This window comes from Branchiostoma floridae, chromosome 12 (assembly GCF_000003815.2).
Source record: "Branchiostoma floridae strain S238N-H82 chromosome 12, Bfl_VNyyK, whole genome shotgun sequence".
Lineage (NCBI taxonomy): Eukaryota > Metazoa > Chordata > Leptocardii > Amphioxiformes > Branchiostomatidae > Branchiostoma > Branchiostoma floridae.
Window position 1 is genome coordinate 17,911,123 of NC_049990.1, and position 25,787 is coordinate 17,936,909.

General features: G+C 40.8%; 1 protein-coding gene across 1 annotated transcript in view; it reads left to right on the forward strand.

The window, feature by feature from the left end:
• LOC118427094 (diacylglycerol kinase delta-like) overlaps nt 1-25,787 on the forward strand; it is a 68,956-nt gene that overhangs the window by 27,754 nt on the left and 15,415 nt on the right. The window contains exons 4-16 of the mRNA XM_035836729.1: nt 7,675-7,755; nt 11,410-11,514; nt 14,159-14,291; nt 18,421-18,527; nt 18,943-19,068; nt 20,351-20,613; nt 21,227-21,335; nt 22,263-22,402; nt 22,936-23,011; nt 23,446-23,543; nt 23,972-24,074; nt 24,759-24,926; nt 25,604-25,777. Coding sequence (XP_035692622.1) covers nt 7,675-7,755; nt 11,410-11,514; nt 14,159-14,291; nt 18,421-18,527; nt 18,943-19,068; nt 20,351-20,613; nt 21,227-21,335; nt 22,263-22,402; nt 22,936-23,011; nt 23,446-23,543; nt 23,972-24,074; nt 24,759-24,926; nt 25,604-25,777 — 1,683 coding nt within the window. The remainder of the gene's footprint in view (nt 1-7,674; nt 7,756-11,409; nt 11,515-14,158; nt 14,292-18,420; nt 18,528-18,942; nt 19,069-20,350; nt 20,614-21,226; nt 21,336-22,262; nt 22,403-22,935; nt 23,012-23,445; nt 23,544-23,971; nt 24,075-24,758; nt 24,927-25,603; nt 25,778-25,787) is intronic.

The window sequence follows — 25,787 nt, forward strand, 5'->3', positions numbered from 1 at the left end:
CAGACTGTGTCTACAGATTCCGTGCAAAAGTTGTGACAAGGTGTACATTGGAGAGACGGGCAGGACTTTCAACACCAGACTTGAAGAACACAAAAAGGAGGCACAAAACAGCAAAGGCAGTGCATACCCAAGATCTCAGAAGAAGGCAGCAGAACAAACAGAGAACAAATCGGCAGTCACAGACCATATTCATAGAAACAATTGCGTAATAGACTGGGAGGGGGCAAGAGTCATTGACAGAGAGGAAAACAGAAGAACTCGATGGATTAAAGAAGCAGTTTGGATCAGAAAATCAGTGCCAGTCATGAACAGAGACGAGGGGGGATACAAGCTGAGCCACGTCTGGGATGACATTCTTGCTGCTGCAACGCCACCTACATCGGCTATAAGTAGCAGCAAGAAGTAGTTCCCGTCATTCCACCCTGATGATGGTGTCTGACAGACACCGAAACGTCGGAAGTAAGTTATTTTCTGGTTGTGCTAAAAGAACCTTACTATATGTATTTCACATTGTTAGAACAATAAATCTCTTTTGCATATCCCTTGCCTGATTGCCACTATAACTTGCCTCAGGAAATGAGGCCAGTGGACTCGTCTATATATAACCCTAGTTTATGTAACATAGCTTATAGTAATACCACGAAGTAGAATTTTGTGGAGATGTTAAGACATGTTAAGAATATAATTCTTTTCAAATTATGTCTAAAAATGTCTAGCATGTACTATATATAAATCCAAGGACATTATACATCTTTAATAGTTGGATTTCTAGACCCCCTTTGATGACGCTTTTTCTGAGAACAGCTTTCAACTTTTTTTGGCAGCATTGATATTCGCATGTTAAATTTCTTTGAAGTTTGTGTGCTTTTCTTTGTATAGTGAGACTTTTGTTCCAAAAAAAGCTTGCCATGCTATATTCTTAAGTACCTGTTATGTCTCACGTTTCAAGGAAAGTCCCAAATATGGCTTGGTCATACTGTTCGCAGTACTCATTCAAGAAATATTTTTAACCCTTTTTTTGTAAATGGAGAAATCTAATTTTTTTCAAAGCCGTCACATTGAAGATGCCAAAAGAGAGTATTTTTGTCTTGTATCATTAAAGAAATTATTTGTTGATAGAGGAATAAGATTTTTTCAAAGCGATCACATTTTAAAGATTCTATAAGAGACTATTTTAACATAGTATTGTTTGAGAAATTATGAATAATTATTTGTTAATAGTGGAATAGGAATTTTTTCAAAGCTGTCACATTTTATTTTTAAACATTCCAAAAGAGAGTATTGTTTACAAAATTATCAATCATTATTTGTTGATAGTGTAATAGGATTTTTTCAAAGTTGTCACATTTTAAAGATGCCAAAAGAGACTATTCTTTTGTTTTGTAATTGTTCAAGAAATTATCCCTTATTTGTTAATGCAGTTATACCGTTTTATTTCTGTTCAAAGCCGTCACATGTTGAAGACTCCAAAAGCGAGTATTTTTAGCGGGACCTGTTGTATTAGAGACGGCTGCTATATTTAGGTCAGGCTGCCTTCTGGGGGCGGCGCACGCCCGCGATATTCCGCACAAATCCCACGTCCCTCCAGAGATGCCGCCCACCTGCCGACATAACTGCCGCCGTTATTGGATCCTTCTCCTCAATTAGAGCAGGTTTGGGTCTTAATTAGGGCCGGTTCAGTCCAAATCCACTCCCCGCGGCTCGGACATTATCCCAGCCCGTAAACAGGCTAACCTCAGCGTACACTTCTTCTGTGAAACCTTCACGCATCAAGAGGCTTCTCACTGAGGAGAGTTCTTCCTAATATGGGCATGTTTAAGAGGAAAAGTCCTACCACAGGGCATTTCTCTTTCTATGGCCTAAATTGGCACATGGGTCTATTTTGATAGCATCTTTGCACGCTGTCTTTTGAGGAGCGATTTCAGAGACAAGGTTTGCAGAGGCTCCTGGTTATACAGGTAGCGTAGAAATACGTCTGGGGAGGCTTGAGCTTTTGAGAAAATTTCATTGAGAAAAGTGCAGACAGCAATATCTCACAGGATATCCCACAACTTGGAGAAACGTGGTATGTACATGACTGTGTAAGATGTATTGTGTCTGTGCGTGTGATGTACGGTGTTCTAGTATGAGGTAGAGACATGGAAATATTAGGGAAATATTAGGAACATCCTTTATGATACAGTACTGTCTATAACCGAAGCAGTTGAAATGGTACATGTATATATTATTTATCCCACAACTTGGAGAAACGTGGTATGTACATTTGTACATGTGTAAGGTCATGTATTGTGTCTGTGCGTGTAATGTACAGTGTCCTTGTATAAGGAAGAGTCATAGAAATATTATGAGAGTAAGGCATCCTTTAGAATACAGTACTGTCTATGACCTAGACAATTCAAATGGTACATGAAGTACAGTTTGTATATTATAGACATTTGGTGCTTATGAAAATTGTACCTCTCTTTCTTACAATCAATGAATCAATGATGAATAAATCCTGGGACAACGAAGAAAATGTTTTTGGTGCAATTTCTGCAAATGTGTCAGAAAATTGTGTACTAGATGTATGTTGATGTACATAGATTCTAGTATCTACTGCATAAATCATGTTGCACATGTATACAAATCAAGTAATGAGGCCAGAAATGCAATGCAACAAGTTAGTGTAATGGGGAGAGATAGCCAGCTATGCATGTATGCAGTGTACAATGTATACAGCAGTATTCTACTTGGCCTAGTTTTGACAGCTCTTTGCATGTATTAGTGACATAGAGTGTGCATACATTGTTCAATCCATGTGTGTATAGCAATTTTCTCCAGGATTTTCTGAAATTTGCAATTTGGAAAATGATTTTAGAGGCCTTTTCAATATTATCTTGAACACTTTGATTAGCTTTATTTCTGAGGATTACTAAATGCTACATTCATTTGGTACAATTCTCTTTAAATCACTTTACTTTGAAATGCATATTTTTTTCTCGTGTGGCAGCATTATGGCACCTGGTAAAATTTTGATGTTATCATGTTACTTTACCACACAAATTTGCTGTACAGTGTAGGCATTTGATGGCATGAAAGTTTTCTTCAATAATGCTTTACCTGGTAATATGTCTCAAATGACCAGTGCACAGATTTTCTTAAATTTCAATGGAGAATTTTCTATAGATCCCATCCCAATATCATTTGACTGGTACAGTGTTGTACATTTTTTTCTCTTTAGTTTTTTTTCTCCAGTTGCTCTACCATATCATACATGCTAACTTGTAGGGATGTCCCTGTAGCTCAACTGGTAGCAGCCTCACAGTTCAGGTCCTGGTTTCAAAAAAATTTGATAACTGTGAGACCCCCATTCAAATCCTGGAAATCGTATCTCTATTGGGACTTTACCCATGCATACTTTGGAAGGGGGACTCATGTTTTGGGGGGTTCCTTGAGAACATTACAGGAAAAGGGCTAGCATCCCTTCCATGTAAAAATATACCCTGCTCCTGCATCTGAAACAACAGCAAGTCAATTTTCTGTACTATGCACCACTAATTCAATACAACTTAAGTGCTGAACAACAACAACATGGCATGGTAACACGTTAATTGGCATATTAAGCTCATACTTTCTGTCTATCATTACTGCCAGACTTCGATTGCACACTTGTAAGGCCAGGTGAGTAGGAAAAAAATGTATTTCCTGTCACAGTGTCAGTCTTGAAAAAATTAGGATCGGTAGTTAGGGATTATCTTTTTTTTCTTGTCATTTGTTTTTAGACTAGCCAAATCTCTAGTGATACATATTACAATACAGTTGAACAAAGTAAACTGAAATGCATGAGGACACTTGTCTTTCAATGTCAGACTTTAATTTTATGCAAAACAGATACATTTATTCTTCATTAGATAGGACAAGCAGTGTTTTTTTACTTCAATAGGAAGCAGGCTGAATAAGAATTCTAACTGGAAGCTATGTGACTCCACTGCCTACCCCCCAAAAAAAGTCTAGGGTCGGCAGGTTTTTCTAGGGTACATGTAGGTAGGGAAGCAGGAAAATAACACAACATTTTTTTCCTAGGCCTAATAGACAATGTACATGTGTACTAGTAGGTATAAAATATATTTCACAGATTTGAAAATTTAACTCACGTGACTGCATTGATTTGGCCCCTGCCGTTTCGATGGCATATTCATGTGTTTCCCCACGCATTAGGCGGTGTGTGAAAGGTTCGTGCCTGCACATCTGATCAGTCCTGTAGGGCCTGCTGTTTTAATGGCGTAATCAACTGGTCGCATGCAATTAGTTTCCATCTGAGATGTATGAATGAATGAACTTTATTTCTCATCAATCTCACAAGGTACAATGCATGGCAATAACAACTACTAGCTAATATATAGACAATAGTACTACAGGCTACATACAGAACTACAAAATTTTATTGATAACAGTACAGTCTCGCATCTGGAATAAAGTATACATATGGTGATCTACATAGGCGAATATATGAGTTGAACATGATATCAGTATATATATGGAAAATATCGTTCTGTGTACCAGTAAGGGAGATGTGTGTTTTAGTTCTTTATATTCTCAAACATTATGCTTCTCTCTCTTTACTGTATGTAGGACATGTCACAGCAAAGTGGTATTCATCTTCAATATTTTTATCTGTTATGATACAGTCTATTTTTTGTAAAGTGCTACATAAAAATCATTTTATAATTGTCCTAAGAATGCAGGTTAAGTAGATTTTTTTTTTAAATGTCTTGCTCTTGTCTTTGGCATGGTGTACTAGATTTTCATGTGGTCATATTTAGTATAACATATTAATCATGAAATAGTTGTGTCCCCCTGATATTTGCAGCCTAACCTGATGAGTATTGAATGCCTGGCATAGAATTTTCCATCATACTTGTTACTTAGCTAAACCCTTGTAGGTATTCTGCTATGTAAGGAGCACAATGTAGGTCATATGCACACTGGCTGGCATGGCTGAAAATCAATTGTAGGTTAGGCCATGCGGGTGTGCAAGTAAAAACAAAGTTGCCATAACTATGAAATCCAGGCGGTCAAGAAGGCTGAACAAATAACAAAACACGCAGAGTATGGTAACATTACAGAAAACAATAGATTCTTCATAATATTTACATTAATTTGTTCTTTCACATCTCCTTTGACTTTGGCATTAGCAAAGTAACATTTTCTGATATTTGTTTTCAACTTACAGCAAATATTCTGTTTTGTATGATTCACAGTATGATCAAAACCTTAAAGGTTTTTTAAACGGATGAAAATTGATGCGCCCATGGATGTCATCCATATAATGAAATCAACATGGCCTAATAGAGAATTCAAACTGTAGTGAAACAATGCATAGTGACAGAACCCAGTAGCCTATAGCACAGTGCAGGCACTGTGAAAATTGCCAGTGGTAGCACTTAGACACAGTGTATTCTTTTAGTTGTATGGTCACTGTAGTGCCTGAGAAGTAAAAGATTTAAATTTCGGGCCAGTGAAGTGTTGATTGAGGCCTATACTTTTTTGTCTAGTTGCCCTTAGGCAAAAGTGAATCTTTAAAAGATCATTTAACCCTGCCTTGTATACATATATATCTAGAATGTATATGAAATCAGCACCTTTCCGGCTCTTGCCTGATAAACAGAAAAAGAATGATATATGATTATAAATTTTTTTATGTTAGACAATACACATTTATTTTCTACTGCTTGTAATGTGATGTAAGCTCTCTGTTACATGTAGGTGTAGTAAATATTATTGCAACTTGACCTTGTTTTATCACATTTTAAGAGTGTTATTAGAAGCAGTATACATCTTGATATACTAAACCCACACCCACATTCTTAATGGAAAGCTGTAGTGAATTCAGCACCAAGGACAGTGCATATTCTTAAAAAAATGATTGAGAAGCTTTTCAATCCTCTATCTCATGCACAAGCCTTAAATCAGATAAAATCTCATATATTCTTTAATAAGACAGGTATTTCAGGGTTTGACAAGTCCAGTGGCCTGATTACTTGGGGCAATTAAAAGTGCCGGTAAGGCAAGCGCAGGTCTGTACTCAGTACTTACCAGATTGGGCCAGTTTGAATTTTTTTATTTGTAGAGTTCGGTCTTCTCGCCTGACTAAATCAGGCACCCAGTCTACCACACTTGTGTCACTTTTACTACATTTGTTCACTTCTTGTGTGCCTTGTTGTCTCTGCTACCTTGTTTTGTCACTTCAATTCTTGTAACAACATTCATGGTGTCTATTTTGAATTTTTTGCCATCTTGTTTTTTTTTTTGCTTTATCTCATCATTTTTGCAGTCCGTAGAGGATGTCATCAATAGAATTTACTTGCTGTGACCAAAGTCAGTATTTTTCACAGTCAATTTTAGTTCATCATATTTACCACCATTAATTCTAATGAACTGTTGCCTATTGTTCATTCTGCTAAATTACTCGGCCTATCGCTCTTTGATGGCATGCTAAAATCTTCAATCATCCTGGCATATTCATTCACATTACTGGTTTTCATTCATGGACCCCTAGCACATGGCTGAAGAACTGCAAGACATGTACAAAATGTAGAACTTGAGTACTGCTATTATTTGCTAAAGCTATTTTCTTGGACCAATAACCCTAAAAACATGTGAATGCCTGCTGCTGTAGTGCCAGTATAATCTGTTCATTTCTAATTGGTCCAACATCCTGTCCAGTGAATTTTTTTAGATCCGTTTTTTCTGGACTGGTCCAATGAGAAAAAACGGTTTTGTACCAGTACTGTACTGGTACCCACCCTTACCAGCTAGTACTCATTTTCAGTAGGTGTGAGGAAATTTGTGTTAAGTACCTTTTCCAAGGTCATTTGATTTGAACTCATGACCTCTGGATTTAGTCACTCTGTGTAACGCAAACTCCGCTATCTGGAGCTTGTAGCCTCCTCCCTGCATATAGGACGGGCCTAAGAAGTGCGATTAAATCAGACTACTCTGGATTCTGCCTTAGAACACCCTTACCAATTCACCACACCATTGTAATCTCATAGCGATATCCCCTAGCAAAATACTTTGAAGCAAAACATGTGCTTCAAGGACAGATAACTAATAGCCAATCTACCAAGATCAAAAAGGACGTGTATTTTGAGCACCATTCACGGGGCCATTATTAAGATCTTAATACATGTAATAGATTTGTGGCTCCCAGCATAAATGCATAATCTAGAAAGGATTGATTTCTTGTTTTTTGTCCTTGAAGCAAACAATTAGGTCAGTGCACTAGAGCAGGTATTGGTATCCGGGTTTCTGACTTAGGTTTTAATGCATCTCTATCCAGCAGTTCTAAGTCTTGATGTAATTTCAAGCATTTGCCAATGTCAGGAAAATGAGTGCAATGTACTCCCACAATGAAATTGTCATTGCTATCGTGGTAATGATGGAAAACAACTGCCTCCAGCCCTCCACACAGGCTTTAGCCAGGCATGCGTCCATGCATCCTTTGGACGCGCTGTTCTAAAAATGATTAGAAATTGGACCCCTTACTTTTAGGCAAGACACATAAAGGAGATAAAATAAGATTAGTCCTCACTGTAAGGTAGTGGTAACAGATTAGAGGATTGATTTAGATATTGTATGCTTAAAATGACTGAAGTTGTAACGAAGATGTTGTTTCTTCTTCTTTTTTTGCAGTCGCTGCTTTTTGACGAGATAGATCTTACGGATGTCAGCGTTGCGGAATGTAGCACGAAGAACGTCAACAACAGCTTCCAGGTGAGGTACTGCTTAATACATGTGTTTATGTCATACCTGGGCCGCAATAACGTTCAGTACAGGTGTTCTGGACCAAGTCTTATGTCATCCTGGGCCGCGAAAAAGGTTCGATACATGTGTTCCTGACCATGTGATAACTTTCGGTATCACACGGGTTCTAAGTTGTATCACACATGCTTCATTCGAGTAAATCGAATTATTTCGAACGGGCCCAACACAGCACAGTTGAAAATTCAAATACCAGATTTGGATGTTAGAATTGCTGTAGTTGCAATCTTCTGGTGCATTTCGCTTCAAAACGTGTTTTTTCAGGTGGGTATGACATACTGTAAATGCAGAAATGTTCGCGGTGGATTAATGTTCGCGGTTTTCTCGGTGACCACTTTACCGCGAACTTAAAACCACCGCGAACATTTTTCTATTATAGTATAAGATTGCAGTCTATGGTGTTACCGCGAAATTAAATCCACCGCGAAATTAAGTCCCCGCGAACTTAAATGAATTTACAGAAATACATTAATTTAACATTTATGAAATACAACAAGGTGTATTACGCATCACCCTCGGTCCCAGCTCTCCCGCAGGTTGGATCACCCTCCGGCCTTTGGCCGTCGGGCGATCCTTCCCGCGGTCGGGCTGGTACCTCGGGTGATACGAAATACACCGTGTTGTATTCTATATGTACCACCTGTCCATTTAATAATGCGGTAGTTAACCTCAGCACCCCTTGCCTGACGTTGTTATTCTATAACTTTACTTCCTGTATCTCAACCTGATTTGAAGACATGATATTTTTAGGGCTTCTTGATGAGATACTCTGCCCCCTGGTGAACTAGGTTGGGTTACACACGGACCTCTCTGGAGAACACTAGAGGAAGTAACTGCTGGATGGCTACCCAACACTATCATGTATCGTGAGCCATTTTAGGTCGTAGCGCAATTTCAGCGAGGTCGTTGGCCTTTAGCCAAATGGCGGTGTTAGTGATTCATAATTAAAGTACCCGCCATCAGGCCTTACTGTTTTTGAGAAAAATGAAAAGGTCAGCAGATAAATGTAAAGCTGGCTTGTTTTCTAACCTCTCCCATACTGTTATCTCTTAAGTAGTGCAGGTGACATTGAAAATTACTTGCACCAGAAAAATTTTACCTGCACCACTGTGAATTTAGGAAGTATGGATCATAGTGCTAATTTATTAAAAATTGTTCAATGACAGGAACCATTGCTATTTTTTCTTTTATACTTTACAGGTGGTAAAAGTCAATGCAACTAATCACAATCCATATACACCTACATCATCTGACATTTATGTATAAAACCGAGTGCATGGCCCAGTGCAGGTTAGGTGCAGGTAGATACCAGAAATACCTGCACAGCTCCCATTTTACCTGCACTAATCTGCATATGCAGGTGGTATTTCGAGCCCAGATATAGGTTATGTCCCCATTCTACTGGATGGCAGTTGCACTGCATTCATCTTATACATGTATATTGGAATATCATACAAAAAGTATGACTGAGATTTAAAGACAACAAAGCACACAAAGCATTAAAAAATTCTAATGCGAGCCATTTTAGGTCGTAGCGCAATTTCAGCGAGGTCGTTGCCCTATAGTTGAATGGCGGTGTTAGTGATTCATAAAGTACCTGTCATCAGGCCTTATTGTTTTTGAGAAAAATCAGAAGGTCAAGCAGATAAATGTAAAGCTGGCTTGTTTTCTAACCTCTCCCACACTATTTTCTCTTAAGTAGTAACAGGGCTCGAAATACTGGGTGCATGTGCACCCAGGTGCACCCAAAATTGGCACTGTGCACCCAATTGTTTTCTGTGGGTACACAGGGTGCACCCAAATATTTTCTTGGGTTTATGTATGTAAAGATATCAAAGTGTACTAGTATACATCATATTCTTGGCATCTAAGGGTTAGAAAGATAATAAAAATGTCTGTCATGGTACTTGTTTAATAATTTGATAGCATATAACTATGTTTTGTCATTAGGTTTTTCTGACATTCTACTTAAATTTAAGTGGTGCACCCAAAAAATTTTTGGTGCACCCATTTTTTTAAGCTGGGTGCACCAGTGCACCTAATCCCAAAAATGAATTTCGAGCCCTGAGTAAGATTTGTCCAGCTTGATGAATTGACTTCAGGGCTCGAAATACCACCTGCATATGCAGGTTAGTGCAGGTAAAATTGGAGCTGTGCAGGTATTTCTGGTGTCTGCACCTAACCTGCACTTGGCCATGCACTGGGTTTTACTTTTACACATAAATGTCTGCTGATGTAGGTGAATGTAGATTGTTATTAGCTGCATTGACTGTTACCACCTATAACGAATTTTAAAAAAATTATAGCAATGGTTCCTGAACAATTTAGTATGATCCATACTTTCTAAATTGAGAAGGTGCAGGTAATTATCAACGTTACGTGCACCAATGCAGGTATGCAAAAAAAGTATATCAAGCCCTGGACTTGTTAGGCAGGGCATTCACATTTGTCTCTCTTCTACAAAGGGTAATAACCTCACAAGACTTGTTTGTGATGGCCCCCTTTCTGTGAGAAGCCCAGGGCTACAAAAGGACTGATTTAGAATTAAATACGTCAGTTTCCAAATGGTTCAGAGGCTGATTTGCCTAGCCTTTTAACCTGATACTTGTAAACAGGCCCAGCCAAGTTATTTCTCGCTATCTTGTTTGAGCCAGTATCTACAATATGAGCCGTAGGTACTCTCATGTAAAATGGTGGTTTAGACAGACGTAGATTCTTAAAGTTTGGAAACCTTAAAGGTTAAACAATCATCAACCATGATGTCTACAGACTGCAAATGGTGCCTGTACCATGCCTTACATTTACCTTAGCTTAGCTTAAGCTTGAGCACTTTTTGTGGGCACTAACACTAGTTCACCTTTATCCAGGTATACAAGTCATGTATCTGTTGTTTTTTAAAACAGGGCATTTAGGGATATCTAGCTATATCAAGTCGACGGACGTGGTTTCAAATTTGAATATTGCAGTTTGAAACGACCGTCCGTTGACTTGATATCCCCAAATACCTATACCTATGATACAATGGATATAGGTTACCCTGCGGATAAAGGTAAACTAGGCTAGCATTACTGTCAGAAGGATAATGACTCAATCAACTGGAGAAAAACTGGAATCTCTGGCACAAATCTTGATTGTTTATGCTTGTACATGTTTTCATGGTGTTAAACAGGCAATGAACAAGAGACCATTCACTATTTTTAATAGACAATTAGTATTTACTCCCATGTGTTTATAATGCATTGAAATAGATGTTTTGATCATAGGTGCATCTCTACGTATGTGTTGCATACATTGTATAAGACATTCAACTTCCTCCATTTATTGCATAGAGGTTTTCAACCCTCGGAAATGTAAAGAGCTTCCTAAAAATACATACCTGTACAGGATGTTTTCGACAGGCCTGTGTCACGATTCTAGCTTACATGTAACTGTATTGTGAATTACTAATCTAAAGACCGGTGAGGGGTCCTCTTAAACTAATTGGTAGTACGCACAGATCAAAATGTCTATTGTGACTATTTCGAGCGTCTTGTTTAATCTTCGACATCCTTCTGGAGTTCACCAAACGGTTTATTGATTTAGATTGGCCTGATTATATCTCCGCAGGTCATTACACCCTTCCGCCGACTCATCCTTAGTGCAGAGAACCGTAAGGAGATGGAAGAATGGATGGCCGTACTACGAGCAGTGCAGAACAGAGAGTTCTATGATGTGAGTAGCCCTCAGCTCTACTTTTCTCTTAACGCTAGTTAGTCACATTGTAACCTATATTGTTGTTTTTCAGGACTATAGGATATTAGTGATGGACGTTGGTTTCAAACTCAATGTTTTGAAGATATTGCAATCTGAAATAACTGTCCCCTTTCCCCTATCCCCTTTTAGATATCCTGTTTTTAAAATCCCGATGGATAAGGGGGGGGGGCTAGCGTGACTTGCAGCAAAGATATGGTAAACTTCTCTGAATCTGGATTATTTAGCTAACTATTACCACACCAGCATTACAGACATGTGGCAGAGGCTTGCTGTATCACACTGAACGACTTGTTACATTAGTCAACAGAACATTTTCCTGGTGTAGTAAATGCAGTATGAGGGATGTCCCTGTAGCTCAACTGGTAGCAGCCTCATAGTTGAGCTCCTGGTTCCAGTTAGTTGGTAACTGTGGGACCCGGTTGAAACCCGCTGGGCTGCATATTTTTCAGGAGGGACGTACATGCATTACTTTTTATCATCAGATTCCTCTTGCTACTGTCACTATGACGATGAATGTTAAACATCCAGATTACAATATACATGTACATTGTTCGCCAGGCAGCATTTACAATATGAATTATACTGCCGCCTGTTATCAACACATCCCTTACTTAACTCTCACAATCCAAAGAAACATTGACTTTAATGTGCCTGACTCACATAGATGACCAGGGCATAAACATGTATTTTTTTCGTTGGCTGGCTTTCTTGGAACTCTGATAATAGTAATAGAGCTAATAGAAAATATTAAAACTGGACATGTGCGGCAAAGCTACATTATGTACTGCAGCTAGGCTCTGTGAGTTGTTATCACTAGTTTTTTAGTGCAATCCGGCCACTGTCTATGGTTTGTCTCTTTCTATATACAAATGTATTATAATTTTTACATGACATCAGGGCTCTTGCCAGCTCGACATTTTTTTCCGTCAGCCAATTCCCATTGTCGCAAAAACACTATTCCAGGAGTTAGAGAGACTGAACTGAGGCCTTGAAAAACGGGTTTTAATGAGATTATCGTATGCGAAAGGGCGCCGACACACATTGTCAATAATCATAACAATAGCAAAACAAACAGTGTGGCTTCTACGGCCATGGACGGCGTCCCCAAGCAGCCCTAGCTTCCACCAAGGAGCTTTCATCAGATTTTTGTCCGTCAAAGTTGACGGATTGGTTTTAAACATTTTTCCGTCACACGCAGCAATTGACGGAAAAACGGACGCCGGCTAGAGACCTGCATGACATTGTGTGTACATGACTTGTACTCAAGCAACCGGATAAGATTTAGAAACAGTCAGACACTTCAGACAGACAGGGACCAGATGTGAATTTCCTGCAAGTCTTCCATACAAATTCAACAAAGTTAACAAAGTTCACCACTGGTTTCTAGGAAGCTTGGCCACCTGTTTTCCAACGCTTCCTTAGAGCAAGTCTTGTTCTAGATTGTACATCAATAACAAAAATAAAGGGCTTCGTTTTACTGTGGCTATTGACTACAGGATACAATCACCAACAGATTTCTGAGAAACCTACAGGATGAAGCTTTGATTCTCTGCAATTAATTGACCCCTCAAGGAAAATTACCCCTTGTATGTTGAGAACCCTTGATATTTGGGTACAGTATGTTATGTAGTACATACTACATTGTAACCTCCCTATGGGCCTATGCATAAGATGTGTTGAATCAGTGAAATCGGCCTGCAGGCTGCTTTTCATTGACGTCATGAATAATAAGGAGCCAGCATCAAAACTAAGACCATTCTACTAGCATTGCACCCCACAGACTGTGTCATACTTTGAATTAGATGTACCTAACTTCATTTTTGGATTATGCTCTTGTATGCAATTTCAATGCTTTGTACAGTGATTACCTTCTTTAAACAGGACACTGAAGAAATTAATTGTCCTGTCCAAACGTTGCCTCTCTTATGCAAGGTAACAGTGACTGTTACTAGTAAATATAAAAAACAAGTTGGAAACGGTCAGACATTTCAGGTAGAATCCACCACCTCTTGTAAGTGTCACTGAGCAAGATACATGTGTATGTATAACTGATGCTTGAGTAACTGAATAACTGTTCTGTACTGTACTGTACTGTACATATCTTTTTACCTGGATGCTTGAGTGACTGTTGTATACAATATAATCTTTAACAGGATCTTCATAAACTCATCCCTCACTTAACTCTTACAATGGTACAATCCAAAGAAACATTGACTTTAAAGGGCCTGACTCGCATGTATGACCAGGAGATAAGCATGTTTTTTTCTTTGGCTAGCTTTCTTGGAACTCTGATAATAGTAATATAATAGAGCTAATAGGAAATATTAAAACTGGACATGCATGCACTGCAGCTGGGCTCTGAATGAATTTCTACCACTAGCTTTTCAGTGCACTATCTATGGCTTATACTGCTGGTGGGCCCCCGACACAGTAGGTGTAATATGTTGACGACAGAATTCACTATAATTTTTATTTCTTTTTATCTAATATTTACTTCTTTATTTTAGTCTATATTTCAACTATGATTGTTAGTACTAGAAAGTAATACTACATGTATTTTGGTGACAGCCTGACTCTTGTTCTTTACTGTTGCCATCTGCAGCCCAGCAGGGAGAATATGGACCAGTTTAACGGGATGCACAACTGGTACACCTGCAGCCACGCCCGCCCCACCTACTGTAACGTGTGCAGAGAGGCTCTGTCTGGTGTCATGTCCACTGGACTGTCCTGCGAAGGTAAGAACAGCAAGTTCCTTAGCATGAAAGTTCATCTGGGTTGGTAAATGACATATGGTAAACTTAACTTAACCAACACCAAATTGATTGGGACTTACCCCAAATTTTCAGCCGACTCTGTCAGCCTTGTTTACGGAATGGTTACGTAGCTTCCGGACGTGACGTGACATTGGGTTATCTGACATTTAAGACCCTCTGCTACAGTCGCGTGTCTCTGACGGCACATCCTGAAGCTACAGTAGACAGGTCCATTCCGGAGTCAGCTGAAAATTTGGCGCAAGTCCCAATCAATGTGGTGTTGGTTAGGCAAAGTTTAGTTGATCCATAACAGCAAGTTACATTACATTTAAACATATTGGCTTTAAAGTTTAATATATAGTTCGCTCTTATCAGCAACATAGCTCTGTTATACTGTGGCTATTGACTGTAGGATACTATCACTGACAGATTTCTGAGAAAACTACAGGAAGAAGCTTTTGATTCTCTGCAAATGGACCCCTCTAGGAAATTGCCCCCTGTATACAGTGAGAAACCCTTGATATTTATGTAGAGTATGTCATGTCATGTAGGTCCTTATCGACTCCTGATGGACGAACAACATGTTATGTACATAGTACATTGTAGCCTCCCTATGGACCTATGCATGGGATGAATTGATCACTGAAATCGGTCTGCAGGCCGCTTTTCATTGAGGTCATGAATAAGGAGCCAGCATCAAGACAACACCATTCTAATAGCATTTACTGTACATGTACCTAACAATATTTTTTTTGTATTATGCATTTGAATGCGATTGCAATGCCATTGTGATAGCCTTAAACAGGACACTGAAAAATTTTAAAAAATGTATTTCATGCCTAAACTTTATCACCCCTCTCACTTGCACAAAGTAACAGTTAGTAATACAACTGGATACATGTTGGTAGATGTTGGAAATGGTCAGACATTTCAGGTAGCATATACTAACAAAAACGAAACATGCATTTAACACATTAGACAATGTTTTTCTGTGCTTAAAGCCAATACAGCGAACCAGGAAAATGAAACGGTATGTGCAGGTGGAATCAAGGCACCGTACTTAATACACCACACAGGTGTCATCACTGGTCGCTACGAAGCCAAAACAGCGAACCAGGAAATTAAAACAGTACGTGCAGGTGGAATCAAGGCACCGTACTTAATACACCACACAGGTGTCATCACTGGTCGCTACGAAGCCAAAACAGCGAACCAGGAAATTAAAACAGTACGTGCAGGTAGAATCAAGGCACCGTACTTAATACACCACACAGGTGTCATCACCGGTCGCTACGAAGCCAAAACAACGAACCAGGAAATTAAAACAGTACGTGCAGGTAGAATCAAGGCACCGTACTTAATACACCACACAGGTGTCATCACTGGTCGCTACAAAGCCAAAACAGCGAACCAGGAAATTAAAACAGTACGTGCAGGTAGAATCAAGGCACCGTACTTAATACACCACACAGGTGTCATCACTGGTCGCTACAAAGCCAAAACAACGAACCAGGAAATTAAAACAGTATGTGCAGGTAGAATCAAGGCACCGTACTTAATACACCACACAGGTGTCATCACTGGTCGCTACAAAGCCAAAACAGCGAACCAGGAAAAATAAAACGGTACGTGCAGGTTGAATCAAAGTATCGTAATAAATACATACACATGTGGGACACTAATCGCTAACAGCTGTCCAGCTAGGAGAGTGTAAGGGGGGTGGGGGGTGGCAGTAAAAGTATTGGGAAATTACAGACAACACGTGTCAAATCTGGTCGCTATGAAGCCGAATCGGCGGACCTGGGAACGTAGGATCAGAACAGGGCAGGTAAGATCAAACCATTATAAGAATATAAGTGTAACAGCTGACGAGCTGCAATTGTGAGTGTCGGAGTGGGTTGGGAGGGAATTTGTGTATTTTCCGTAACAATGTGGAGCAGCGGCCGGTCACACGTCCGAGTGCCACGAGTTTACTGACGGACTGGGGGAATTAACAGCACGTGGCCCACCCGTGGGGTGGTAGACAGGGAACTTTGTTGCCATGGTAACTGTCGCGACACGATGGGAACAGCTTGCCCATCGTTCTACTCCAAAAACCCTTCTTTGCAGGGCAAATAGGTTTTTGTTTCCAAACTCTGTGAGCTATCTGAGCTGTAACGACGGAGTAGATGAACCACAGAGACAATGCGTTTGGCGAGAAATACAACCTTTTATTCTGGCGCTTCAAAACAACAGAAACAACACATGGGAGGCATGGGGACGAGACCAGAAATGCCTGCCGAGCTGTACATGAGTCATATAACACCAACCCGGCCAAATGCACGCTTAACTGCGTGCGGACACCCAACTCGCGTGGGAAACTAGGTTGTCGTGAACGCGTGCAGTTTACGAAATCAAACTCGCCAAACGGGCACTAACTGTGCCCAAGGATAAAAGTTTTTTAAACAAAGAATAGCATGTCAAACAATATACATTTCAAAACAGTGTGACAAAGTAAGGCTTGTTAGAATAGCATGACAAAATAAGCCATAGAGAGTAGCACGGCAAACTAATCCCTGAAGCCTTCGGTACGACGCCGGTCGGGGAAAGTTAAATATGTTTTAGCTGAGCATCTATGGCCCCCCTTATACTCCTGTAGTATTGAAGGTTACCTATTTCAGATAGGTGTAGGCCGTCTGGGGCGAAATAGTGTGGGGTACATCTCCACAATTTTCTGTGGGACCATACAGTGACCTTTGGGAACCCTCTAACCAGTTCTTTCAATATATCTATAAAGGGTTGGAGGCGACACAAGAAGTCGGGCAAGTTAGGAGGATTGTCCAGTCGCCGTATAGGCTCCCCTAAGATGACCGCTTTTACCGCAGGTATTTCCTGGAGGGAAAATGCGAGACTGGCAAGGTTCCGCGCGATAACAACTGGAGATAGAACAGGATTTGAGAGGTCGACAACTCCGAGCTCTACATATACGATGTCAGACGGGAAGGCCCGAATATAGGGCAATACACGGGATCTATATCGGGGGATATTACATCCAGGTAAGCCGTAAAAGTCCACGCAGGCCCTGGACAACCAGAAATCCTGTTCAACCGCGCGGCCTGATTACGTTCTTGTTCTTGCCTTTACAAAGGTCTCTAGCCGTTTGACAAAAGAATGGCCCGATATAATGACGGACCGTATCCCGTCGTCCATATTTTGCAGATCGGAAAATGGAAGATTACCGGCAGTTAATGAAGGGATAACCCGCAAAACCGGGAGACAACAACGAGAGTATCACACTCACCGCAAGAATAGCAGGCAAACAGGGTCCCCAGAAGTCCTTGATTCCGGTTCCGTCAGGAAAGGGTCCAGGAATGCAGTTCGTAATCCGTATGTGGATTAAGCCAGTAGCGGGCAAACAGGGTCCCTAGAAGTCCTTGATTCCGATTCCGGCAGGAAAGGGTCCAGAAATGCAGATCGTAATCTGTATGTTTTAAGCCAAGGTCCCGGTGAACAAGTCCGTTTTGTGTGAAGCAAGAAATAGGAAGGTCCTGAATGTCCGAACCGATCGATTCGCGTCCGGCAGGCGAGTCCGTTTTGCCCAACGCAAGCGAAGAATGTCTTGAACAATTCACGTCCAGCAAACAAGTCCGTTAATCCCGACACACAAGATAAGAACGCAAAATTCGCGTATTTTCGGTAACAATGTGGAGCAGCGGCCGGTCACACGTCCGAGTGCCACGAGTTTACTGGCGGACTGGGGAATTAACAGCACGTGGGCCACCCGTGGGGTGGTAGACAGGGAACTTTGTTGCCATGGTAACTGTCGCGACATGATGGGAACAGCTTGCCCATCGTTCTACTCCAAAAACCCTTCTATCACCCCTCTCACTTGCACAAAGTAACAGTTAGTAATACAACTGGATACATGTTGGTAGATGTTGGAAATGGTCAGACATTTCAGGTAGCATATACTAACAAAAACGAAACATGCATTTAACACATTAGACAATGTTTTTCTGTGCTTAAAGAAAAAACTTTGCCAGAAAAAGTTACTAGACAGTAACAGTTTTAAACGTAGAAGTTAATATTTTATCTTGAAAATCAGATGGGTGTATTTTCTCTATCCCTGAAGTGTGCAAGTTCAAAGCTCATAAGCGGTGTGCAACGCGAGCACCTAACGCCTGCAAGTGGACCGCCCTGTCTTCTATAGGCCAAGACACCATCGAGGATGATGAGGGGGTAAGTTTGAACATCTTACCTTGAATTTTTTATATACACTTTAAACAAAAGGTTTCAACTATGTCTCAAAATGAATGTGTCTTATGCACCTCACACAGTTGATGAGCTATGACCAATATACTTGTTGATAGCCTGAAAGTCATGCAAATTTTTGTCATTGAATGAGGCTCATTGACCTGTAAATGTTGATCGATCAGTTAAGATGTCATCTAACCTACAGTGTCTGGGGGAACACAACGTGTATCGCTCACAATGATTTTATTTAAACCTTGCAGACTTGTTGAGCAATTGATTTTTTGCTGTGTTACACAGACTTAAAGGCAATTTAAGTGGATAAGAATTGGAGATTTACTTCCAAACAAATGTTAGATTTTCATCCAGTTTTTATATAATACTCCACTTGGCTGTATTTTAGATCCACATGCCTCATCAGTGGTTGGAGGGGAACCTACCAGTCAGTGCCAAGTGTAGTGTGTGTGACCACACCTGTGGGAGTGTGCTCAGGCTACAGGACTGGAAATGTCTGTGGTGTAGAGCTATGGTGAGTAGTAATGTAGTGTGTGTGACCACACCTGTGGGAGTGTGCTCAGGCTACAGGACTGGAAATGTCTGTGGTGTAGAGCTATGGTGAGTAGTAATTCCCAAGTGTAGTGTGTGTGACCACACCTGTGGGAGTGTGCTCAGGCTACAGGACTGGAAATGTCTGTGGTGTAGAGCTATGGTGAGTAGTAATTCCCAAGTGTAGTGTGTGTGACCACACCTGTGGGAGTGTGCTCAGGCTACAGGACTGGAAATGTCTGTGGTGTAGAGCTATGGTGAGTAGTAATTCCCAAGTGTAGTGTGTGTGACCACACCTGTGGAAGTGTGCTCAGGCTACAGGACTGGAAATGTCTGTGGTGTAGAGCTATGGTGAGTAGTAATTCCCAAGTGTAGTGTGTGTGACCACACCTGTGGAAGTGTGCTCAGGCTACAGGACTGGAAATGTCTGTGGTGTAGAGCTATGGTGAGTAGTAATTCCCAAGTGTAGTGTGTGTGACCACACCTGTGGGAGTGTGCTCAGGCTACAGGACTGGAAATGTCTGTGGTGTAGAGCTATGGTGAGTAGTAATGTAGTGTGTGTGACCACACCTGTGGAAGTGTGCTCAGGCTACAGGACTGGAAATGTCTGTGGTGTAGAGCTATGGTGAGTAGTAATTCCCAAGTGTAGTGTGTGTGACCACACCTGTGGGAGTGTGCTCAGGCTACAGGACTGGAAATGTCTGTGGTGTAGAGCTATGGTGAGTAGTAATGTAGTGTGTGTGACCACACCTGTGGAAGTGTGCTCAGGCTACAGGACTGGAAATGTCTGTGGTGTAGAGCTATGGTGAGTGGTAATTCCCAAGTGTAGTGTGTGTGACCACACCTGTGGGAGTGTGCTCAGGCTACAGGACTGGAAATGTCTGTGGTGTAGAGCTATATACAAATGTATGGTGAGTAGTAATGGACCTGGACCATTTGGTACTCTACTGGCACATGGACATTTAGTATTTTGTACTTGCACCTAAAAGGTTAAAGAAGGCAAATTTGAATACGATTTTTGTGGTATTTTACCAGTACATCTTAACCTGTTTGCAGCTAGAGTGTTTGTGATTATGTTGGTAAGCCTAAAGTACACATGACACTTGCCAGATAACTGCAAATCAGATCTGCCATCTAGCTGCCAACAGAAAGGCTTGGAAGAAACTTACAGTCACCTGCGCTGCAGCCGACCGAATGATGATGCTGATGATGCTGATGATACATATGCATGACCCTGTTGATTTACTTCTTTCTTTTCTCCCTAGGTCCATACAACATGTAAGGAAATTTTCCCCAGAAAATGCCCCCTGGGAGACTGCCGACTGTCCATCGTCCCCCCCACCGCCCTCAACAGCATCGACTCTGATGGATTCTGGGTAGCCACGCGGCCGACGTCCAGCAACCCCCTGCTGGTCTTCGTGAACTCCAAGAGCGGAGACAATCAGGGCGTGAAGTTTCTCCGGAGGTTCAAGCAGCTTCTCAACCCTGCTCAGGTGTTTGATCTGATGAATGGAGGACCACACTTAGGGTGAGGAAGCAGTTGTTTTGGTGGTCTAGGAGTGGTGGTGTCGTGTGGCGCTGAGCAGGGTGTTCGGTTCAAGTGTTTGATAAGGTATATCAGACCTGCGAGGAACTGGAACTAATGGTGATGCCGAATACACTTTGTTGTATTTTATTTATGTCAAACCCACCCAAGAAAACGTAATGTTTCAATTAAAACCAAAACTTGAGGAAACTTTGGGTCCTCAAAAAAAATTGCAAAAACAGCAATTCCAATGTCCGTTTTAGATTTCTGGTATTTGAAGTTTCTACAGTGGTGCAATTGGCACTCTTTGAATTTTTCTATAAAGAAAGCCTGTGTGATATCGGTATAACCCATGTGATATCCTTAATAATTATAACAATTGTATCAAGTCTACTAGGTACAGTCAAAACTGCTCAAGAAGGTCATTCAGGGGACCTGATTTAATCTTTATGTGGACATGTGCCCACATAGAGGTCGTAGAGGTAGACTGGATTCTTAAGGGAAAGTGGTTACATTGACCTGTCACTAGATTGTCCTGATGTAGAGGTGGTCACTTGTGCAGGTTTTACTGTAGTTTTCGTCCAATTCAAAGGCTGTTACCCATGATTTGTTGCAGGTTGCGGTTGTTCCAAAGATTTGACTTGTTCCGGATCCTGGTGTGTGGAGGAGACGGCAGCGTTGGCTGGGTCTTATCAGAGATCGACAAGCTTAACCTGCATAAACAGGTACAGAAAAATGTTGTACGAATTATGAATGATATAACAACTTAGTAGAATGTATGCACAGTTAGCAAACTGGATGTGTTAGCTTTCTTGATACTTTTATGGTTGGTATCAACAACTTATGGTTGGTAGCATCAATTATGCTTAGAAGTTTCATTGTTGGTGTCCATATCAGATCAGCCTCTGTCAGTTGTATCTGATGGGGGTGATGATTTCTTGCATGTTGTACATACCTAGAGCCAAACAAAAGAGTTTGGGATACTTTGTGTAGGGCAGGGTGGGAGATAAGAGAAGAATGAGAGGCAGCTCTTAACAGTTGGCCTCTATATTCAATTTGATTGATCTTATAGGGTAGTCCCTTCAGTCTAGAAGACTGATTTCCAAGGGAGCCCTGACACATGTTCGCACATGTTTACACGGCGGGGTTATATCGCTGGTAAATCACCGTGTGGCTGATACGGTATGGAGGTTCGCCAGGCCTCCATCCGGGTGATTTGAAGTGAATCACCAACTCCAGACAGAAGGGTTTGTTCCATCTCACACCGCACCATCGCACGTGTGGGGGTTCTTTAACGTGCATGGGGTGTGACTCTCCCCATACACGGGACCTCCATTTAACGTCCTATTCGAGGGACGGCCCTAGCCGAAGCTAGGTACTCATTTTTAACCTGAGTATAGTGAGGAAATCCGTGTAAAGTGCCTTTCCCAAGGGCACAAGATCGGTGATATGCAGTCGGATTCGAACCCGCCACCTCTCGGTCACGAGGAGCAAATCCTGCCGCTGCGCCAGACGATCTCACGTCACGATTATACCTCGCAACATTGTTGATTTTCTATGCTGTCTGTTTCCTTAATGACAATTTATTGTACATATAACACTGAATGCATGCAAATTTCATTATTATTAAAATTGTATTTTTCCCTATCCAGTGCCAAATGGGTGTTCTGCCCCTGGGGACAGGGAATGACCTAGCCCGGGTGTTGGGGTGGGGAGCGGCGTGTGATGATGACACGCAGCTGCCCTCCATCCTCTGGCAGCTGGAGAGAGCCACCTGCAAGATGCTAGACAGGTGATAACTGTATAAACATGTGTATATGCCACCTGCTCGAGGAGTTCATTGCAACACACATTACTGAACAATCAAAGAAAGTATTGTGCAAAGCAACTTGCTTTTTATGGTATTTTCTTTTATTATTAAGAAAAACGTGCTGCCATATCATGCAATGTTAGTTTTGGCCTTTTACAAACAAAGACACCACAAAATATAAAATTTGATATGTGTATATGACTTAATGATGAATTAAATTTGAAGTTAAAAAAGATTCTTAGCCATTTAGTATATTGGTATCTCTGATTAGTATACACTTTTTACTTCAATCCCAACACAATGACTCGCATGTACGTTTCTTGTATGATAAATTTTGTTACTTGCATGTTTGATTTTGTTGCTCAGAATATTCTCCAATCACAACATTCTCTTCTATCTTATTATTATTATCATTATTGATGCATAGCAGCTGCAGACATTGTTCTCTAGTGAGTGAGTAAAAAGGTTTTCATACAAGGCTGTTACCATGGTGACCATGTATTTTCGTCCCACAGATGGAGCATTATGACCTGTGAAACCAAAGTCCCAGGCGCTGCTGACCCCACAGCTTCTGCACAGCAGGGAGAACAGGTAAGAAACAAGCCATGGATCTAAGGGCATACACTGTACCTGTGTCTACATGTGCTTGAAGTGCAGTTGAATATCATAACCTTCTGTATGATAAATATACTGCAGAAATACCATCACCAAGTGTTACAGTTGGAATGTATATTAAGAATCATCACTTTAGAATTTGTTCCTGCTAAAGAATATCATGGTGACAATGCAAGGGAGAGGGGGGGGGGGGGGGTAGTGTGAAACTTTGACAAATCACAGATGAAGACTTTTGTCTGTTTGATTAGTAGTCAATCTGAATTCCCACTTTTATCAGAACCTGCTCCCAAGGGTAAGAGGGCACATGCTGAAAGTTTAACTTAGAAGTTAGTGGGTGCAGCGCCCCTGCAAAACGCCTTGAATTGACAATATCAGTGTTGTTACTGAGCCTGTGTCCATGTATGATGTAGGATGAAATGACAGCATATGAGCTCCAGGACTCTGTGGCAACCCACCTCAGCAGGATACTTCAGTCTGACCAACACTCAGAGGTCATTCAGTCTGCAAGGTATGCCAACTATTGATTGTAACTTTGACCCAGGTATGTTTCCAGGAACAGTCTCTCTTTCAAATTTGCTTGTAGGGATAACTTCAGGGCATGAGATTAATGAAAGAGTATTTTGTGAGCTTAAAATCAACAGAATTTGATAAAGAAAATCAACAACATTAGCTCCCAATTAAAATGTGTACATGGGACAGAAAAAAATCTAAAGCTGGAGACAGTGAGCCCTTCTTGAAACTGATACATATAATCATATATATCAATAACAATATGAATGTATGGTATACATGTAGGTTTAAATTATTCTGACGCTCCTTACACTATTAGTCAGATCAACATTACATCATCTGGCACAGTTGCTTTTAATTTGCACACGGTTTTGTGAAGTTGTGTTTTACGAACTTAAAAATTTACAATGTTTTGTTTTCTTTCAGAGTACTGTGTGAAACAGTTAAGCATTTTGTTACCAAAGTAGGAACTGCTTACAACACTGAAGAGGAGAGGGCACAAAGTGACAAGGACTCTATAACTCACAAGGTGAGAACTGGAGACTGGAAAAAAATCTTCAGAATCTAAGAAATCATCATTTGATGTTCTTGAAATGGGTACTCTATAACCAGTACGTTTTCTTGAACTCCTAGCATAATTAGAATGTAAATTTTACAGTAATACATACAGTTTGGGAAATGTACATGTATGTGTCGATTAACAAAAGCGATTTTTGTCAGTGTCAGTTCTTGAAGACAATTCTGCAAAATTCCATAATGTTTGGCTCCTAATGTTATACAAGATATCACCTTCGCAAAAGGAATTGATATGTAAAATGTTAAAGCTTGTGAGTATACTTCTGCTGAACTGTACATCAAACGTTTCTCAAGACGACGATGCAAAAGTTGGAGGAACAACTCTTTAAGGTGAAGCATGTATCAACTTGGGTTGTCCTTTGGGATGTCCCTGCATCCTGGTTCCAATGAGTTGGTAACCGGGAGACTCTAGCTCAAACTCTTGGAGGCGTATCTTCATCAGAGCTCTACCCAAATTTCGGAAGAGATTTTGTAAAATGGGGGTCCTCTGTTCAAGTAGATACCTCAAGTACGTTAAAGGGGAAGCGCCAGCAACCTCTCCCTGTAATGATATACCCTGCTACCAAAAGAGCACTTTGAAGTGAACCACAGCAATATTTTGTATCAACTTGTCATGTGAATGTCTCCCCTGTTCCAGTGTAAGGTTCTAGATGAGAAGTTGAACTCGCTGCTGACAACCCTGAATGAAGAGGCTAAGGCCAAGCCGCTGCCTGCAGTTAGCCCTGCTGTCCAGCAGGAGGAGCTGGTGGCAGGATCTCCGCAAGACACCGTGCCGGAGGGACTCACCGCGCCATCATCAAGTAGGGTAGGTTATCATAACCATTTTCACCTCTATATCCTTAACTCGTGTAGTCTACATATTTCATCAGTTATTTTTTGGTTAAAAACACAATCCTGTCACAAGCTTAGTAGCTTTTGTCAAAAGCTTCTGCTCCTGAGGTATTACCAAAAAATAAACCAGGAGCTCACAAACTGGATGCTGTATGGGAATTAGCCAGTGCCCCATGAAAATAAATGAAATTATTGAAGAAAGAACAATTTAAGATCTGGGTGGGAAGCTGCGAGGTCAAATGAAGCCAATTTCTGGACTCTTAAAGGTCATTGAATAATTTATTGCTCTGTATAGTTAGCGATGCACTCAAAGGGAGGATAAACAAGGTCATAATTCTTGAGCTGATTTACAGAATAAATTGTATTATTCCTACAAAGTATATTTATTACAAAGTCGAAGGTAAATGACATTTGTACAAAGAATGAAGAAATGGGCATGACGTCAGTTTTAAATGTACAAATTTATATTTAATTTACATTGTATGTCCACCCATAGTTGTATCTTAAGATTTCCTTCTTGTTTTGACCCCTTCTTTTATTTCACCTCTGATGGCCCATCCTGTTTAAAAGATCATTTCTAAAGAATCCAATGGTCAAACTAGCTTAAGAATGGGTAGATTTTGACAAAGTTTTTCTTGCGACACCTTCCAGCAGATGTATGATTCGGAGGATGATGTTGTTCCAGAAGAAATTGCTCCAGCAACCCTCAAGAGAGTAAGGCACAGTTTCTCCATAAAAACTAATAATACCTACTTCTGGTGCTTTTTTCTAAGGTTTCCATCACTGCATGGCTTTGATCAGTTGGTGATTGACAGCTGGTGGCGGGCAAGGCTTA